The sequence below is a fragment of the Poecilia reticulata genome, linkage group LG14 (assembly GCF_000633615.1).
Source record: "Poecilia reticulata strain Guanapo linkage group LG14, Guppy_female_1.0+MT, whole genome shotgun sequence".
Taxonomy (NCBI): domain Eukaryota; kingdom Metazoa; phylum Chordata; class Actinopteri; order Cyprinodontiformes; family Poeciliidae; genus Poecilia; species Poecilia reticulata.
The window spans coordinates 10,164,214-10,183,534 of NC_024344.1; the positions used below are offsets into that span (position 1 = coordinate 10,164,214).

Consider the following 19,321-nt stretch of genomic DNA (forward strand, 5'->3'; position numbering starts at 1 on the left):
TGTTTTTTTTTTTGTTTTTTTTTGTTTGTTTGTTTGTTTGTTTTTTATTTTGCAAGAATATGGGCAGAAATGAAACAAAGAATTATTTAATTTTAACACAACATGGCAGTTAAATTGTTTTATACTGTGTCCAATTGCAACTGAGCAATCATTGTCTGCAGCAATGACTGTGACATTACTAATAGCCCCAACTACAGCCTCTGATAATATTTTAAATATTAAATACATTTTCTCCAAAAGGAAACCACAGCGCATTAACTTGTGTCTCCATCTTATCAAACGTTAACTCTGACTAAACTGACTAACTGGAATAATAAAAGACCAGTGAAACGAGACAAAATCTTGTTTAAAGTATGCTTGTTTTTAAGAGCAATTGTTTTTTTTTCAGGAATATGGCTGCCTGGTTGTGAAAAGTAAACTGGTCATAGCGCTAGATAACTACTCTGTAATAAAATAGAACTTAATTTTAATAACAACATGCAGTATTTGTGTTAACCAGAAATTGTTGGAAAATCTTTTATTGACTTTTTTGACATATTTCTGTCGTAACATTTGTCATTTGTACATTTTCTTTTGTTTCATGCGAAACTCATTTTGAAATTTGACAGCGGAAAGTATGTCACTGTTTTTCCTGTACTTCTCTATATTGACCTCAATCTGAATTTTACATTTATACTAGAAGTAGGATTTTAATCCAGATCAAACCAGATTCAAACTGAGTGAGCATGCAGACTGTCGGTGAAGCAGTCACCACATCAGTGTGGTAGATGAACATTAGTTACAGATTAATCATTTATAAATTATTAACGCAAAGATAGGATTTATAATCCAGTTTGAATACGAGCATTAAAATTTTATAATGGAATAACAGTGGGTGAACCCGTCCTATTGGCCCCAATGCAGCTCTAAATAATTTACATCTTGCAACTCCAGAACTGATCAAACAACAACATAAAACTAAAGACAAAATTTTTTATTAGGATATTCATTATTATATAAAGTTTATTCCCTTTCTGAGACCAAGGGTCAAAGTGTGAAACTTGAATATTACTAGAATTAGCAAGTGGTTATTAATTAGCAGTTAAAAGATCATTAATAAGTTAAAGGTAAAACTTTTTGGTAACAAAATTCACTTATATAAAACAGTACCACAAGTTTACCATATTTTATCCCGTGGAAAGAATTCGAGTCTGATGACGTCATTACAAATGGCTTATTAATTGATTAGGCTACCGTCTGCCTCGTGACCCCTTAGGGTTACAGAAGTAACCCTGCAGTTTTTGAAATATTCTGTCATTAAAAACACGCAGGGTATTTTTTTATTATTATTTTTTTAATTTAAATTCTTCTTAAGAGCGAGAATAAAAAGGACGGACCGCTTTCTTCTGATCTCAGCGTCACAGCTCACTTGTGGCGCCCCCTGTAAATATCTGGGAAGCGTTGGACCACTCCCCCTGTTCCAGCCGGTCATTCCCGTCCACAGCTGGCCCACGATGGACACGTCTCCCTTGAAAGACCTCCTTGTGGGCCGTTTAATGCCAGAGAAATGCTACGAGGAGCTTTTTGTCCGCTTGCATTTGCACGGTGAGTCTGTTTGAGGAGAAATGTCAAAGTAGAGAGAGAGAGAGAGAGAGAGAGAGAGAGAGAGAGAGAGGAGGGGGGGGGGTCCAGATGCGCGGCATATGGCGGCCTCAGAGGAGTGGAGAACATGTTGCTCTTGCAAACGTATTGCGACTTTAATGAGCCATGCATGGGGAAGTAGCATTTGAACCTTACTTAATGTGCGGTTCAATAATTTGATGTGATCTGCATTTTTTGTTTTTTAATCGCTATTTCTGAAAATTATTATTTTCCAGCTCCCTGTCTAAAGTTTGTGTTGAACAAAATTGTCGGATTTTGGATCATACTGGACACATTTTTGGGTAAGATTGTTTTATATCAGAAAATAAGAACAACAAAAATGTCTTATTAATTTTTTAAAAACCCTAAACTTTTACACATTTCTCATATTAAAGCCACAAGCTTCAGTTTATTTCATTGTGATTTAATGTAACTGATCAAGTACAGCTTCATTTGGAAATTGCAAAATATATCTATATATTTTGGAAATATATATATCTAATAAGTGCAGCTTGCATGTGTATGTCCTGCTCTTTACTTTCTCATGTCCCAAAAATAGTTCAGAGTTCATGCAATTAAAATAAATAAACCACCTGCATCCTATAATGAAGGCCTCAGACGTTTATTGGAGAAAATTAGCGAACAGAAACAGAATCACTGAAACCAAATCAGACCAGTCAGTCAGTCAGGCATTAAGTTATGGAGAAGGTTAATGCAGGTTTAGGTTATAGATCAGCCTGCAACGGTTCGGTGCATCAAATAAAAATGTTCAGCTTAACCATCAGGTCAAGAAACAAAAACATTTATCAGAAACAGCCAAGATGTAAGCCTTATCACTGGAGGAGCTGCAGAGACCTCCAGCTCAGGTGGGAGAACTTTTTTAGCAGCCCTAAACAGACGGCCAGCTCCAACTAAAACATGGAATAATTTATATGATTTCAAAATCCAGTACCAAAACTTAAAACTTTTTATGTTTTCCATCCACTCTCACTAAATGGGAATGATTACTTTCCCAAGGCACTGCAGGGCTGCCTTTATTTCCAATGAGCCTTCGTCTAAATTTGCTCTTTGACTTTTTGTTACTTTGTGATAAAAAAGCAATGATCTAATTAGAACAAGAGCCTGTGAACTCAGATAAACAACAGTGACAGATTATGTCTCAATCTTTGAACAAAGACACCAGGCCTGGACCTGAAGCCACATCGTTATCATGCTGCCTGCATGCAGAAGCTGGAGCTTTCAGCAAGCTTCCACTTTATAATGCAATCATGTTTGATGAATTCAGCCAGCTGCATACAAGATAACCAAACAGTAGCTAAAGTCAACATGAATAGCTCCTGAGCACTTTTTTTTACGTTTCCGCTCTCATTTTCTGTTTCCACGTCTCTCACCTGTCCTGAGCAGCACAGTTCCTTCAGCTGCTGAAGCTGCTGTGGAGAGGAAGTGCAGAAGGCCTGAGTCTGACTGCCTTCCTGCTGCAGCTCTACGCTTTATCATGTCCGGTTGTCTACGCTGCAGCCAACAACTTCCCGTTCTTGTAAGTAATCAATAAGCACTTAATAAGGAAGTCAAGGGTTGGTATTCAGTTATTTGTTTGTGACTTTGTTCGCATTTTCTGCTTGCTGACACAAAAACCGTCAAATAAACCAACATCGCGGGAGACGGTTGATCCGCTCCGTAATATTTTCTTCCAAACGTCAGGGTATCTTCATCATAAAAAAAGATACAAAAATAATACAACATTTCTGGACAGGATCTAGATCGGTGCGGCTCACCGCTGAGTGTGCTGGATTTAATCAGGTTTGAGGCTTTCAAAAAGAAACATCTAGAGGACAAAAACATGAGACTACAGATAAGAATAATAATGTTTGTTCTGTTTTAAAGTGACTTGTTTCATGCATTTATAAAGAAAGCTTTTACAATTATTAGTAAGACTGCAGTGGAATAGGGTTTTGAATTTGAGTCTGTCTTTAGATGGGTTATGTATTTCTGTACATTCATTAGATTTGTTTGTAGTAAGGTACTTGAAATGGCCTGTGTTGTAAATTGATTGTGTAAAAATGAAAAAGAGGGAAGAAAATCAAATAGAACAGAATTGAGCTTCATCTACATGTGGCTGGGCTCTGTCTTAGACATATGGTGAAGACCCTCCGTCCTGGTTCACAGGGGCACAGAGCCGCTTCATCAGAAGGACTCCAGTCAGGCTTTGGGTCAGGATGCCTTCAGGGACCTGCCTGTTGTAGGTCTTCTGGGCATTTCACACCTAGGGGGATCTGAGGCGGAGGGACTAGATATTCTTTTCTGAGATCCTCAGAAATGCGTTGGAGTTGGTGGATGGATGAACTCATTTCTTTGCTACTGATTTCTTAAATTGCTTTTAGGGTTTCGACAAAGCATTTATCTTTTCTCTGTACTTATATGAACTATTTCTTTCACAACAGAAACATAACAGGAATTTCCCACAGTAAGGGTTAGGGTTTTATATTTAGACATATCCAAATGGCATGACTATTGAGCTGAATTATTAAATGTTATTTTGTGGCGTTTTAAACTAAATTGATTCAGGTCTCAGTTTCCTCCACTTTTTTGTAACTCATAGTTGTTTGGTAATTTAATCCATTAATTTCTTTAACACATATTTTCTTAATTTTCTTAGATTAAGTGTGTGTTATTGTCGATTTGAGTTTTAGTGAGTTTCCTTGATAGGTTTTTTTTTTATTTTATTTTTTTTATTTTATTTTTTTACATTTATTGTGTTTTCTTGAGTGGAGAGGATTCTTCTTTTTTTTCAAATATAATAAAGTTTTTCTTGTGAAATCTAAAGAAGTCGTGTTGGACTTCCTGAAAACCTCCACCGCCTTCTTTCTTCAAACCCTAAATGTAATCATTTTGGTTGTGTAATGTAGGAACTAATGATCATTATCATAATATTTGAAGTCTTTTTTTTAGCTTTGTATTTTTTGCCACTTTATGCMATGTTTTTAATGTAAAATATGCAATTGCTTCTGAACTATTCAGGAGGTTTTTATATTTGTCTTTACYGGCTTTTTGATCTAATAGTTTTGAGGACTGATTTCATTTCATCTGTTTCTATTTTACTTTGCAGTTTGATTTACATTAAGCTTTTCTCTAGGTCCATCTCATCATTTAACTTGCTATTCATCTCTGTGTTGCTGCACTTAGATGGTTCATTTGTAAATACTTGCTTTATGAATACAACCGGGAGTAGGAGTACAGCTCCCTGGGTGGCCGTCCATTTTCGGAATATTCAGCTTATCAGGTCTGCACTCCCCATTATGACTGCATTCAGATTCAAAGACTCCGGTTCTATTAGTGTCCAAACACTGCAGAGTAAGAAGCTTTTTCTGTTTAATGTCTGGCAGAGTATGTTTATCGGTGTGTCTGCGTTTTCTGTTTGAACTCCTGCACAGTGCCTGGGCTGAGAGGCTCTTCACGTTGGCCCAGACGGCAACCATCATCTTCCTCATCCTGCATTATCGCGGTGAAACCCTCAAAGGTCAGTTTTGAATCAGTACTCATCCTAAATCTAGAAAATGAAGGGAAGCGGACATGCTGGTTGTTATTTTATCATCAGTTCCTAGTTAATGAATTATACACCTCRACGTACCAGTATCCCATGGCTGGGATCATTCATGGCTACCTTGACCTGCTACAGGTGTTTTTTAAAATGGCAAACCTTTTATTGGTTAAATGTTTCACAAAGTAGTGAAATGTGTGTATGCACAGCACTTTAAAAGAAAATACAGCTGTACATACTGCCAGTCACTGATAGCACTGATAGCAATATTCAGTTGGGTGCAACTCTGAACTGGATTATTGTTCACAGAACTGAGGCTCAAAAGTCATGAAACATCTGGACAACGTTGAATGTAAAGAATCCATCGTCTGTAGGGTGATTTCTTTTTTTTCTTTTAGATTCCTGCAGGCTTTCCTGCAGCGCCACCTTGTGGTGTCTTTTCAAATTAAACTTTTTAACCATGTTTGTAACTATCAATTCAAAAAAAGGTCTTGCTTTCTCTCTCGTGTTGCTAGGGTGAAGAGTAAAATTAAAATCTTAGAAATGTYTATGTGTGTGTGTCAGGAATGCTACTGCTCTTGAGTTTTGGTGGCGCAATCCTCCTCCTGGTTTCGTTTGCGGCTGCGGTCGTCATCAGAGTGATGTACACCTCCACTCAGGCAGCTTTCATTTTGAGCAAGGTAGCGATCTATCAGTCTCTTCTTTCTGCAGATGTATGGACTCTTTTATGCGGACAGATGTGTGTCCTTATTGCTTTTTTCCAGGTTGTGCAAACTGTAACAAACCACCAGAATGGCCACACAGGGCAGCTGTCCAGCCTGTCGGCGTTGCTGTCATGTGCAGGTGCTCTTGGTGCTGCCGTTGTTTCTGTACAGGTAAGCAGTTGGAAACAGTTGGATGCTGTACTCTTTTTCTGTTTTATTTGGGATTTTAAACAACGGCTTTGTGAAACGTTTTTTCTTACAGGAGAGCGGAGGATCTTTAACTACTTTGTCTCACATACTGTCCACATGTCTCAGCTTTGTCCTAATGTCTCAGATCGTTTGCTACAAGAGGAGCGCTGGCTCTGCTGCCAAGAAGATGGATTAGCTTCAGAGGCAGCAAGTGTTTCTATGACTAAGATGTTGATGTATGAATGATTTAATAATATGTAGTTGTTGTACAACACTGTGTGGAGGACATTTCCTCTCCGTTTATTCTTATTAGAATTTTTGTGAAGTTCTTAACACCTGGTGTTTTTATAGGTTAGCTACGACTGTTAGCAGAATAAAACGTCATGTGGCGCCCTCTAGTGGCTCTGCGAAAAACGGCGCACTCAGATTTCAGTCCGAATGAGGATCTGTGAATGCCTTCTTTTTATTTAATGCCAGCCAGTTCTTATTTATCCTCAGAATGTCCTCCCAATTGTGTCTTTGGTTTTTGAAAGGATCCGGAAGTCATCTGGATGACACCTTAGATATTAATATTAATGAGCTAAGGGAGGAAAATACAAATTAAGATGAAAGAGCCCAAGACATGATAAAGGGAGCAGAGGATTCCTGGCAGGCAACAAAATGTTTTTAGACTTGCTTGGATACAGCGCTGTGTGAAAAGACAGTTTTATTAGCAATTAGCTTTTGAGGGTTTGACTGTGGTGGACATTTTTAATCACCAAATGGACGTCTGGAGGCAACACACCCAAAGTTAGATGCTGTTTTCTGCAGCTGCTCAGGAGCTAGACTGTCCTTTCTTATCATTGATATAAAGCTGTTGTCAGAATCCACACAGAACCAACTCTGAGGTTCACTTGGACCTTTAATCTGACCTGTTCATGAGTTTTTGATCTTGTGTGTTCGGTATTGAATAAACCTGATTGAGTGATTTTCACCTAACAGTGCTTGGCGATTAATTTTTTTCCAGAACAATCGTTTACTGGACAACTGTCAACTGTTTTTCCCATGACGGTATAGGCCATAGCGTAACATTTCTGTGTCAAAAATCCATTGAATGATGGAGTGAAACTCTGAATGCGCTACACCACCAATCCACAAGTATTTTGTTTCTAGGGGTTACATAATACTTGGAGGAGTCCACCGTATATTTTGGTGTGAAGCTCACGATCTCAGTCGTTTTCCTTCAGTTTCTAAATTAGCAATTTCCTCTGTTCCAGTCTGGTTTCGTGCTGTCCAAACCAAAATAATGCAAGAGTGTAAAGTCTCTGAACACTTTCTGTTCTCCAACAGCCGCTAGAGGATGTTTTTGATTTCATATTTGGTCGAGTCAAACACGGGTAAACCTCAAAACTTTGTGAACGTTTGGGTATTTTCAACAAAAGCTGATCGCTCATTTTCTGTGTTTGAACAGAAAGCGTAAAAAATGACAAACAGGAATCAATACAAAAATCCTTTATTTGCTCTGCATGTCCATCATCACGAGAACATAGACAAGTCTGTTGTTACACATTGACTGAAAACTCTCTGCTTTGTCTACGTTACATGAGACGCATCTGTCATATGAATGAATGTTTCAGACAAAATCATTTTGTGTGAATGGAGTATTTTTACGTCTTTGCAACAATGCACGTAAAACAAGCAAAATACCTTAAAAGAGGAACATTTGCTCTTTTATTAAGCAAGTTGGCACAATATCCTGACTTCTTGATTGAAAGTTTTAGTTTTCGTAGAGGTTCATTTTGACCTTCTTCCTCCACTGCTGCGATGTGTATTTTTAGACTACCACGATCGAGATCAAGCAGACATTCACGATGGGGATTAAGGATTAAGACGCTGGATTATAGTACTCAAGACTGCATCTACGACATTACAACCAAAACAGCTCGGCTCTATGAATAGCAGCCTCCACATTTGTTTGTACCCTTGACAAATATTCGTACAAAGCCTAATGACTAATATCATTTCTCCCTGAGAAATTTGTCACAGAATAATTTTAACTGTCTCCATCGTTGTACTGACTGTCCATTTTAGCAAGGCTAACTTAAAGGTGGGAGTTTGTTCTTTTTCTGTGTGAGATTGTACTGCTGCCAAATAGCAAAGAGGTGAACCTAAATTATAAGGTTTTTGTACATTTTTACGCTGGATGCTACAGATGTCAAGAGGAGACAGAAGTGTAACCTTTAAGTCGAGGTGCTCTCAGCAATACGGCATAAAAGCAAATGGTATGATTTGTCAGCATGCTCTTAATAATAGCTCAGTGTATTTTTTTAAAATGGAACATAGATATAATATGTTAGACTGTGATCCTGTCTGGTCAGAAATGCTTCAAGTTTTGCAAATACTCTTTCATATTGTCTTTAAAAGGTATGTAACACACTGGTCTTCATTTACACAATTCTGCTAAACAAAATATTAATACATAGTCTTGCATACACAAAGAGCCCTCACAGGGAATCATTCATAGTCTCAAAAAAGCTCTGAGTGATACAGCCAAGCTACTTTTTAAAAGTAGAGAAAATGGCAATAGGTCTGCTTCGCATAAAATGGCCAGAAATCTAATTTACTTCAACAAATCTCAGTCTACCTCCTGCTTCCTTTCACAAACAGCTCATTACATTTATGACTCTTGGAGATAGGGGTGCGCCGACGGGAGTTTTCTGGCCGATCGCCGATCTTTAAAAAGCCTGACCTGCCGATTCCAATTTTTGGCAGCTCTCACAGGCGCGCAGCAGCTGAGGTAGATAAGATCGGTGGATAAGCACTGCTTCACATTTAAGTACCGGCCGAAGAAATCCACAATTTATCGGCTGGTCGATTTATCGGCTACCCCTACCTGTAACCACCTGTAACCTTCATGTTAGCAAGAAAGCACCAAATCTGCCTGACAGATGAGACATCTGCTTTGGAAACCCTTCCTCAGAGGATAAAGCATGATGAGAGTTGTTCTGATGATGCTGGAGGTAGTGAAACAGACTGGATAATAAAGGTGAGTGGATGACAGCTTAACAAAACTTTTGTTTTAAAAAGTTGCTAAATTTCTAGCTGTTATTTAATCTGTAACAAAAAGAGGAAATGTCACTTAAATAAAAAAAGTGGACAACTTAGGTCCAACTTGTCTCTCGCCCAATGACTGCTGGAGACAGGCTCTATCCCCCTGCTGACCCGACCCAAGGATGAACAGAGTGAATGGATGAGTGGATGGTCACTTATGCCCTGGATGAACTTTTAAGGCACAAAAATCATTATTGCATCATATTAAATATACCTTTAAGTAACAAAAATAAGTCTCCTAACTTGCAAGTGTTTAGGCATTTTTAAAAGTACTCAGAAAAGTTGCTGAAAATCTGGAAAAATTGTAACGAAACAATTCCATCCACAGGAAAACAAGGTTTTACGCTAAAATGAAAATCATGCTCTGGTTATGCAAAACAAGAATTTAGTAATAAAAGTCCATTCATCACCATTGGCAATTTGAGAACCTTAAACTCAAATTTAACTTTGTTCCTGTTCACCGACTTCCTGATTGAACTCATCCTAAGCTTAACTGTATATAATAATATGCTGAGTGCTCAGGGTTAACAAACATGCAACGTGTTCACAGCTGTTATGAATTCACATTATTAAACTTCTCTGATAAAAGTCAGGCTGCATCATAAACCTCAAAAACTGGACGCCTGTACTCGATCTGCTACAAAGAAAAAAGAAAAAAAAAATCACCAACAGATGCCACTTATACTAACGTCAATGACCAAAACCTCATATTTTCATAATTTAAAGAATAATTGAATGGCTACATCACATAAACTGAGCCACAACCATTCCTGCCAAGAAACTGTGTTTAATGTGTTGCAAAGTTTTAAAACTCTTAAATCAAAAATGATCCTTGGATTTCAGCCTGAATGGCCAGAAAATTTGAATATCTTATGTAGAAATGGAAAACAAATGGAACTGATTTGTAAATGTTTTTTTTTTAATTTAAATAAGCCATTTTAGACATTGTAATAGTTATCTGGACTATTAGAGAAAAACTGAACCTGACTGATGAAAAAACGAAACTACTTGTGCTGCTGGATTCAGATTTTCAGGACATAACTCTTAAGTGAACCTAAACATAACAAACTATCACATGCGACTCTGTGCTTCTGTTTTTGCGAAGTATAATAAATACTGATGCTGCATGACACAGAGACATAAAAACCTAACCTATATCACTCAATCACATTTTTTTCCAGCAACTTTTGTTTCTTTGACAGAGTTTATACAACTCTTGGTCCTTTCTGTTAATAATACACATCATGGCTTTTCGCCTCAGTGAAATTTGTTGATTTTATAATGTATAAAAGAGGTAGCCAGGAAACACAGCACCCTGAGAATGGAAAAAGGGAAGACACATTTCTTTTAGTTTCAGTTCCCGTTTTAAAAATTTCCCTGGATCAGCATGGGATCTGTTTTACTTCTCCCACTGTGGACACTTCAAAATGACTTTTCTGTCATTTTTTACCCCCCGCCCCCACTAACAATCCTGCAACGAATCAGAGTTTAGCCTCTAGTTTCTACGAAAGTTTCTTTTTTATTTGACCACTTAACATAACAATTCTTTCTTATTTGCACTTCATTCACGAACTCTTCAGAAACTCTAACAAATTCAAGAAATTCTGGTTTAACAAGCAGCACTTGCACCGAGGAGAGATTTTCCCTCAGCAATTAAAGCATGTTTCAACATTACACTGCGTGTCAGACGGGGTCACAAGTCTATTCAGACGGTAGACATGATTTGGCTGCAACATGGGCTCATGTGATGCTTTCTCCATAACGCATATAGTGCACAGTTGAAATGCTTTGGAATGATGTAATTAGAGTCATAAGGGGTATGACGTGTTTGCCCTATACGACATACTGCGTGTGTTCACACGTAGCAATGAGAGAAATCAAGACGGTTCCATTAATGATTGAGCTTCTGGGTGAAGTTTCAGACCTAATTTTCTGCGTATTTCAAGTTTAACGTGTTTTGTCAGGGGAGTTTTGAAGGCAACCTTCGCTCCTTTGCAGTAAAAATAAGTAAACAGATAATCTCCTAGTTTTTCCCCTCTGCCTCCCTGATTGAAGATTCATTTCACCTCTGCACAATGAGTTACCCTTTTTCTTTTTTGGATTCCCTGATGTTATCTGAGCTTCTGGTACAATCTGCGCAGCTCATCCCAGAAGAACAGGGACAGAATGGTGTGTGGGCCGAGTCGGAAATAAGAGGCTCCCAGGCCTTTGTAGAGTCCTGTGAGGCCCTCCTTTTTCAGAGTCTTGGAGAAGCAGTCACTGAATCCCTTGTAAAGCTGCCCCTGCGCAAAAAGACGAGAAAATCGCATTAAATCGGTAAAACAGAAGCTCTCTGTCTTTCCTTTTCAGCCCCAAATCACATTACAAACACAAACCTCAACATATTTTCAGGGGTATTTTATGTAACAGAAGAACACAAGTTGTGAAAGGCAACAATAATAATAATAACAAAAGCATACAGTAGATAAAAGTCAGAAGTTGCTGCGTAAACGACTAAGCAACTATGTGCTCTGGTCAGAGGTGATCAAGAATTAACTTACATTTAAGATATTTTGAGTGGCAAGAAATTAGCACCGCATGTCCTTCTGAGCACACCATCCATGCGGTGATACACGGTGGTGGCAGCATCATGCTGTGGAAACTGGTGAGAGTTCGTGGAAATATAGACGGAGCTAATCCTTAGAAACTGATGTTCACAGACTCACCTTGGGCTGACGTGGCAAAATATACGGCTTGTGTACAAATGCACACGCCGCACTTTTCAGGTTTTTATTAAACAGAAACGACAACAAAATAAAAGCCCTACTTTGTGTTGGTGCACCAGATAAAAAGGTTTGTGGTTATAATTTTACAACAATGGGGAAAAGAGTCAAAAAGTACCTCAAATAAAGTAGCAGAAGAAGAAATGATATCTTCTTATCCCTCACATTTCTCCAGTATCAGGTGTCCTTGAGTTTGAGTTTACACATTTCATGCTCCAGATGACATAATGACACGACTGTCACAGTTTACTTACAACACCTTGAAGAGCAAAGGGACAATGGACACTATAAATAACCTGCAGATTAAGAGCTTCATGGAGCCTTAACAACGAACTACGACTTTCCCACAAGAGGAACGAAGCAGTTACTTGCACACCCTTTGCATTTTCAAATGATTTGGCACAGAGACAACATTATGTGCCTTTGAATCCCGACAACAATTTGGAGGCGAATGTAAATGCAGGTCTGGAGTCCGAAAGCATCCACACACACACACACACACACACGCGCGCGCGCACACGCACGTACACCCACACACACACACGCAGGCACGTACGCACACGCACACACACACACACACACACACACACACACACACACACACACACACACACACACACACACACACACACACACACACACACACACAGACTGACCTGAAAGCTAAAATTTACATAAACCTGACAGGATTAGGCAAGGATTAAAAAACGAATCCATGGCACTGACTAAAACAAAAAAGTCATCCTTAGAGAATGTATTTCTTAAGTTAATAAAAACCTGAAACAGTCAATTTGAAAGTAAAAATTCTTGATGATCAACATAACGTTGCTCAAGTTGTCATTCAGCATATTATATCATCTGAAGCAACTTACAAGTGCAAACAAGCTAATAAACTCACACCTGGAATGTTTTCACTTCAGAACGTAGCCAGAAAAATTAAACTGCCGATCATCTCGTTTGAAATCAGCCAAGCCTCAGCAGGCAGCGCTTTCACACGGCTTTGTGTGTTTTGTAATTTCTGAAAACGCCTCTCATGACTATAACAAAGCCTTGTTTCCTCCACTCAGTGTGTGCTGGACCATGTGTGACATGTACACACCTCAGGACAGAGATGCCTTCGCCTCGCAGACTAAATGATCACCTGACTGTCTTTCGCTGCAAGTTAAATGGATCCAATTGGCACACACAAGGGATGAAATTATTGAAATAACTATCAGAAAATACAGAGTCAGAATCTTCATTAATGAAGACAAAACGTCTGCATAGCATAGAAAGAAATAAAGTAATATTATTTATCAGAACGTTGCTGTGGACACTCAATAAGTCCCTTTGTCCATTTTGTAGCAATGGTGCATATTTGCAGAAAATATGGCATCTTTAATTAAGAGAGTTTTAATTTTTTGACAAATCCAAGTAAAAGTTTAGGTAAAGATCAAATTACAGATTGGAAAGAGACTGATGCACCAGAAATTTACTAAACCTATACTCTTTCTGCCTCATTCTCAATTTCTGTTGGGTAATTTTTTGCATTTAGAAAGATGAATTATCTTGGTCTCGTTTACAATATTAACTAAGACCTTGTGACGTAAGGTGAAACTGCTATTTTGGTAGCCTTGTTGTTTTATATTGTGCAAGCTTTTAATATTCAAACGTTAAAACTGTTCTAAGTGTCTAAATGGGCATCTGTGACATTACATTTTAGGGTAAATTTATATGAAACCTGTAAGCGAAATCATAGATGTTAGCATCTGCGTGTAGCGTAAACACAAGGCATCTATCTGTTGGTCCGATCTACTGAAAAACACAGACTAAAAACTCCCCCTAAATGGACACCCACTCGTTTCCCTTTATTTTTATTTCACTTACTTTTCCCGAATGGTCGACAGGCTGGTTGTAGAGCCGCGTGCTAACCACATCGAAAGGCGTCATCGCCAGCACCACCATCACGCTGCTGATCATGCCGGCACTGAGAGGCACCAACCAGCTGTCCTGCGGGAAAACCTTTGCAGAGATGGGAACGTCGTTAAGGCATGCGATGAGCGAGCGCGGGCTCTGAAGCAGTTCTGAGAAGAGGTCTGGCTGTGCAGTGGCAGGAAATGAGCCCATCCTTACATAGCAACTATATCTAATTTTAACTAAGTGAAACAGAGGTCTGGTTCTAAAATTAGCACCTGTGTTACATGCATTCTACAGTAGCAACTGGTTACTGGTTTTCAGTATGATAGAGTCATGGAGGAAGTCTTAACATACATTTTTCAATACTGTAATTAGAGTTTTAGAAAAATCTAATTAGAATTGCAGGAAATTGCTTGCACTGTAAACAACCATCCTCTGCTGCAGAGAGAGAAACGCTGATCCGAACGAGGCGGCTGTTAATGTTCATTCAACACTTTGAAGTGTGACCAACTAGGACTAAAAAACATTGTTCATTTCCTCTGCTGCCTTTGATAAAATTACAGATTACTACTCTAAAACAGCGCAGGAAATTATCGTTCACAACTTCTCCTTCTGTTCACTGATTGGCCGGGTAAAAAAATCGACGAAAACAATCCGAGTGAATGGGAGAAAGCCCAGACTTTGCTGAAAGCAAAAGCAGCAGAATTGCACAGGAAGTCAATGGCTAAACTTATGATGTCTTCTCTAAACCCCACAGGTTTTCTATCAGATTTAAGACAAGCAACTGAGATGGCTACATTTTGAGTCTGGTGAACCATTTCAGTACTCTATCCATCTGGATGGTTAAATGTATGGGTGGAGCTGGATATTGAGTTTATCATTATCCAACTTAAATAAAAATATTCACATTTTTATTTTTGTTAACTGCACCTTCAGATTTTCATTTAAAATGTTCTCGTATTTTAGAGACTCCATAACGGCATCCAGTCTAATAGGATTCACATCCTCGCCTCTGGAAGAGAAACAGGCCCACAGCATCAAACATTATCCACAGTGCATAACTGTGAGCACAGTTGTTTTACCACATAGTAGCAACTCTCAATCCTCCCTGAGGAAAGTATCCCGACTGGAAAAAGTGAAACTCGCTAAGCGACGCTGCATTTACTATCCAATATAGCTGCACACATAAAGAATGTAGTGGCCTCAATTATACAAGCCACAAACTAAGCACTTCTGACAGTGTATAATTTAATAAACTATTCATTTTTGTTTTTCCCCCCCAAGTTCACAATGTCTGTACTTCTCTGCTTTCTAATATTGGTCAATAAGAGCAAGATCAGGTGGTTTCATTTTTGTTCCTTCACTGACAAACTGCTTTTTTTTTAGATCCTCTCTATATGTTTCTGTGTAAAATGCCTATAGCTCCTGCAATAAAAGATGAATTTATGTAAGGCTTACTGCACACTTTACCAGAAGTACCAATAAAAGTCTCCATAGGGAACAGATCCACAGTACACCAACAAACCCTTTTACCTATTTAAATGTGTTATAGTTGTAGACCAGAGAGCGGCAAGCAGCGTATGAGTCTGTTTACATTAAACACAAGGCTGTCCTGTATTTCAGATGTATCGCAGCTTGTAAATGAGTCAGTGTAGGCTGGGATGTTGGGAGGAGGGGTTCGGCCCCGATGACTTTTTGCAACGGAGCAAGTTACACAACTTTGCAAATGGTTGAATAATTCCTAAACTTCTTCCTGTCAAGTAAAGATAACACTCTTTAATCACCAGAATACCTCTGGGGTATCAAGGACTCCCTTCAGCTAGAGTTTACTCAGACATCTCTTTCAAGTTATATGGTCAGTTAACCCAGATACTTTCAAACAGTGACGCCATTTATAAAACATGCACACACCTAGGAAGCTTATAAAACAGAATTTTACATCTTGGCAGGAAGCCATCTTCATAAAACCCTACGAACGAATATTTTCTAACCTTTAGGTCGACGACTAGCTCCTTAGAGGAGGAGAAAGTTGAGAGCTGGGTTGCAGAGCCTACGCTGACCCTTGGTACAGCAGCACTGGAGCCCCTCCACAGTCCCAGAATGCCGTGCTGCCTGTAGATGACTTTGAGAGCATGGATCATCCCCTGACCGGAGAAGAAGGAACACATGAGAAAACTGCATTTACATTGTCACCGTCACTTTGTGTCACTGTGTTTAACCTCGTGTCTGTGCTGATGTCCCACTGCGATGGAGGAGGTAGACTGACTCTGCAGATGAGTCTTCACCTGTCAGTGTGCAGAGTTCATCGTTATAAGTCAGAGGTGACACCTGACTTGTTCAAAGTGAAGTCAGCTACTAACCAGGTACACAGGGCTGCCCATGACGGCGCCCACCACCCCAGCACTAGCTCCCGCTAACGTGGTTTTCACCGCGCTGACCCTTCCGTTGGTGTGGATGTAACCTGCCGACTCCATGATGGCGTAGGAGCCGAGCCGGACTCCATTCATGAAGAACTGATAAAACAGTCCGGGGACCAGCCCTTTCTGCAAGCCGGCCAGTCCGTCCACTTTACCGATAGTGTAGAAAGCGTGGAAAACGTTGCGATAGTAAACCTGGTAGGTGCCGCGGCTCTTCAGCTCCCCTTGAAGTTGCATCCGCGTCTTGACGACCTCCAGCGGGTTGGTGAAGAGACACGCTCCGCAGGCCGCCACGCCGCTCAAGACGAAGTCCATCCCGGTCAGATCGACACAACGGGCAGCGGCGGAGTTCGGGGTCGCTAACGCTGGTTTCTGTCCTTCATGTTTGTGACATCTTTCTCAGCTGCGATGACCCCGCCCACTTTTACTGTACAACTCCCCCATCCGCCGTAATATCACAAGCCGCAGATACATGGCCGCTAACTGAAGCGCGCAGACGTTGCTGCTTCACGAGCTTCCTGTACTGTCGGAATTTTGATAAACGAAAAGGTCAAACGCGAAATATCCGCTGAATGCGGGGAAAGAAAATGGCTACTTCACAAATGTATCTGAATTAAATTCTTATTCTATGTAATTTCCGATTGAATTTAATCAATTTTGTATCTTTAGGTCATATATTAAGAAATATAAATGACAGATAAAAACGAAGAGAGAAGAAATAAAGTCACTACTTTCCATGCTTTCATAATCAAAAGAATAGCGGCAACATTAACTATAACCCATCATAACTATAAACAGGACCTTCTTGCTCTCTGTTTCTGTGGCACACGATACAGTTACATCAAACCCACATTTACGTCCAACCCAGTTTTTAACCCACATTTCATCTTTTCCTTAAACATCTCATCTTAAAAAACCGAAACAATACGAGTGTTCGTCATAACACGTCTTTATCTAAACCTTATCGTAGCCCATTTACAGGCTTTGTCTTGTTACAGATTATATTTATTATATTTATAGAATCGTGCATAAAGTAACTAAAACAAAAGCTGCAAAGCAGAGTGTAAAATTGGACAGTGTTTTATAAATAAATGTATGCGCTTCATATGCACTTAAAACACATTTTGCTGCTCTGTACATTAATCCTCCAAAAAAGAAAAATAAAGTCAACCCAAGTTTACCAAAGTAAAATGATGGTGGTGAAGAAAAGCGTTCGAAAGTGGAAAGCCAAATATTGACTTTTGACCTTAGTTGGCCACCATTCCTTCACACTAGGGGGCGACAGGCAGCCACCTGTACCTCAAACCGAACAGGCTCAAAAAAGAAAGAAAATAAATAGATATTAATCATAATTTTCATTATAATAAAGTAGTTATACATTCTAAAGTAGTAATAAATTGTCTATAGCTTGCTCGCATAGAGGAAGACCTACAACAGCATCACTGGCTAAACTGGGAAAACAGTCAATTCAAAACTACAAACTACTTCAATGTAATAAAAGACTGCTGTTTTTGAAATGAGCCAGTGTGTAATATGAACTGATTCAGGCTTGGGTTTATTTCACACTATTTAGATCAGTTCGTGACCCAGCGCACTGGGTTGAGTTTCCAACTCAAAAAATGGTTTAAAGCGAATAAAGTGTAACCTAATGGCAGCTAAAGCTTGAATTTAAAACTGACCTAAAGCTTAGATGATCAGACAAGTAAGACTTAGGATAAAATGTATTATTTGTATCAGTCCAGCTTTACCACTGCTATCTCATTGCAGGGTGGTAAGACTAAATTAAACTGTGAAGCATAATGAGACTCCTTTTAGTTTCTCCTATAATCCAAGAGGGTCATGATCTTTAAACAGTTTTTTTTTTTTTAAAAACTACAACCTCTGCCCCAATAATATAAATCCATCAGTTGGATTAAATAAATGTCAACGGTTTATTAAGGGGGCACATTCTGCAGTCTTTTTCTCCAAACTAATCAGAGTGAACCAAAGTGAGTTCAGCAGAGGTTACCAGGTTAGTCTCATTGAGTTCATGACAGATTAGTGTTGGAGTCGGAGCGCTGACGTCCAAAACCTCATTTAATTACATCTATATAATCAGTTGACGGACGTGCAAACACTATAGCAACAACAATGTCAACAATTGTCATGGGAGTTTTCTTTTCTTCTTTTAACTTTAGGGCATTATTAAACACTGATATATCCTCTGACGATAGGAGACAAAGGCCTTTCAGTCGGTGTGGAGCAGTTTGCCCTTGCAGCTCTGTTTTGCTGACTCTGTGGAGGGTTTTAACAAAGTTTTTAAAAACATTTTTTTTATTTACCCAGGCTTTTATCTCTTGATTTTATTGTGTTTCTTATGCTGGTTTTGTGTTTTGTATGGTTTTAAGGCTGATTTCTATTGTACAGCGCTTTGTGATTTTATTTCTGTGAAAAGCGCTTTATAAATAAACTTTACTTACTTACTTTACTCACATTGGAATTATAAAATGAAAGCGGGATTGTCACATTTATACATGGCCACTTTACTTGCTAACCCCGCCTGGTTAAGTAGGTTTGACGTGTCCCTGAGCTGATTAGACTGGAAAATAAAACATGTTTTATGTTGATTTGAAGAGCAATGTACCAGAACATTTAATCTTATAATGTGCAAAATTGTATGAAGCAATATCCTTATTATGTTTTTTACTGAGTTAAATTAAATGAAAACATTTTCTTTTCACTTCAGATTTTGTGATCAGTTAACGACTTGGAGATGTAACTTGATATCATTTTAGTGTGTAAATTGAATTCTCCTTACTTTATTGTAATGAATTATTATGAGCTACTTTATTGGGCCTCTTTGTGTCCTGTGCTATCACTGTGTCCTCTTTAGCAATGTGATCTAAATCCCTCTTCTCCGATTCCTTAACCACCCACTAAATCCTCTCACCTGAAACGTACCCTCTTAATGCCGATGTCCTCCTTTTTAAAAACACACAAACGATGTAAGGAGAGCAGAAGCATTTTCATTAAATTCAAAGTCTTCACTTTATTACTGAGAGGCATACTGTAGGCAGAGAGAAATTCAAAGGTTATGTTGAATCCTCGTGAGGATGTGAATTTGTC

General features: G+C 38.9%; 2 protein-coding genes across 2 annotated transcripts in view; one reads left to right on the top strand and one right to left on the bottom strand.

Moving 5' to 3' along the window:
* LOC103475787 (mannose-P-dolichol utilization defect 1 protein-like) overlaps positions 1-7,029 on the top strand; it is an 8,463-nt gene extending 1,434 nt beyond the window's left edge. Inside the window, exons 2-8 of the mRNA XM_017308704.1 lie at positions 1,396-1,584; positions 1,857-1,922; positions 3,025-3,157; positions 5,052-5,137; positions 5,723-5,838; positions 5,923-6,033; positions 6,125-7,029. Of these exons, the coding sequence (XP_017164193.1) occupies positions 1,396-1,584; positions 1,857-1,922; positions 3,025-3,157; positions 5,052-5,137; positions 5,723-5,838; positions 5,923-6,033; positions 6,125-6,247 (824 nt within the window). The 3' untranslated portion in view covers positions 6,248-7,029. The remainder of the gene's footprint in view (positions 1-1,395; positions 1,585-1,856; positions 1,923-3,024; positions 3,158-5,051; positions 5,138-5,722; positions 5,839-5,922; positions 6,034-6,124) is intronic.
* Positions 7,030-7,527: 498 nt separating this feature from the next.
* slc25a35 (solute carrier family 25 member 35) lies at positions 7,528-16,707 on the bottom strand. Its single transcript, XM_008427662.2, has 5 exons — positions 16,160-16,707; positions 16,019-16,084; positions 15,791-15,943; positions 13,770-13,904; positions 7,528-11,423 (listed from the first exon to the last, which is right to left on the bottom strand). Exons 1-5 carry the CDS (start codon positions 16,529-16,531, stop codon positions 11,253-11,255), a joined length of 897 nt encoding a protein of 298 aa, XP_008425884.1. The 5' UTR covers positions 16,532-16,707; the 3' UTR covers positions 7,528-11,252.
* Positions 16,708-19,321: the final 2,614 nt, after the last annotated feature.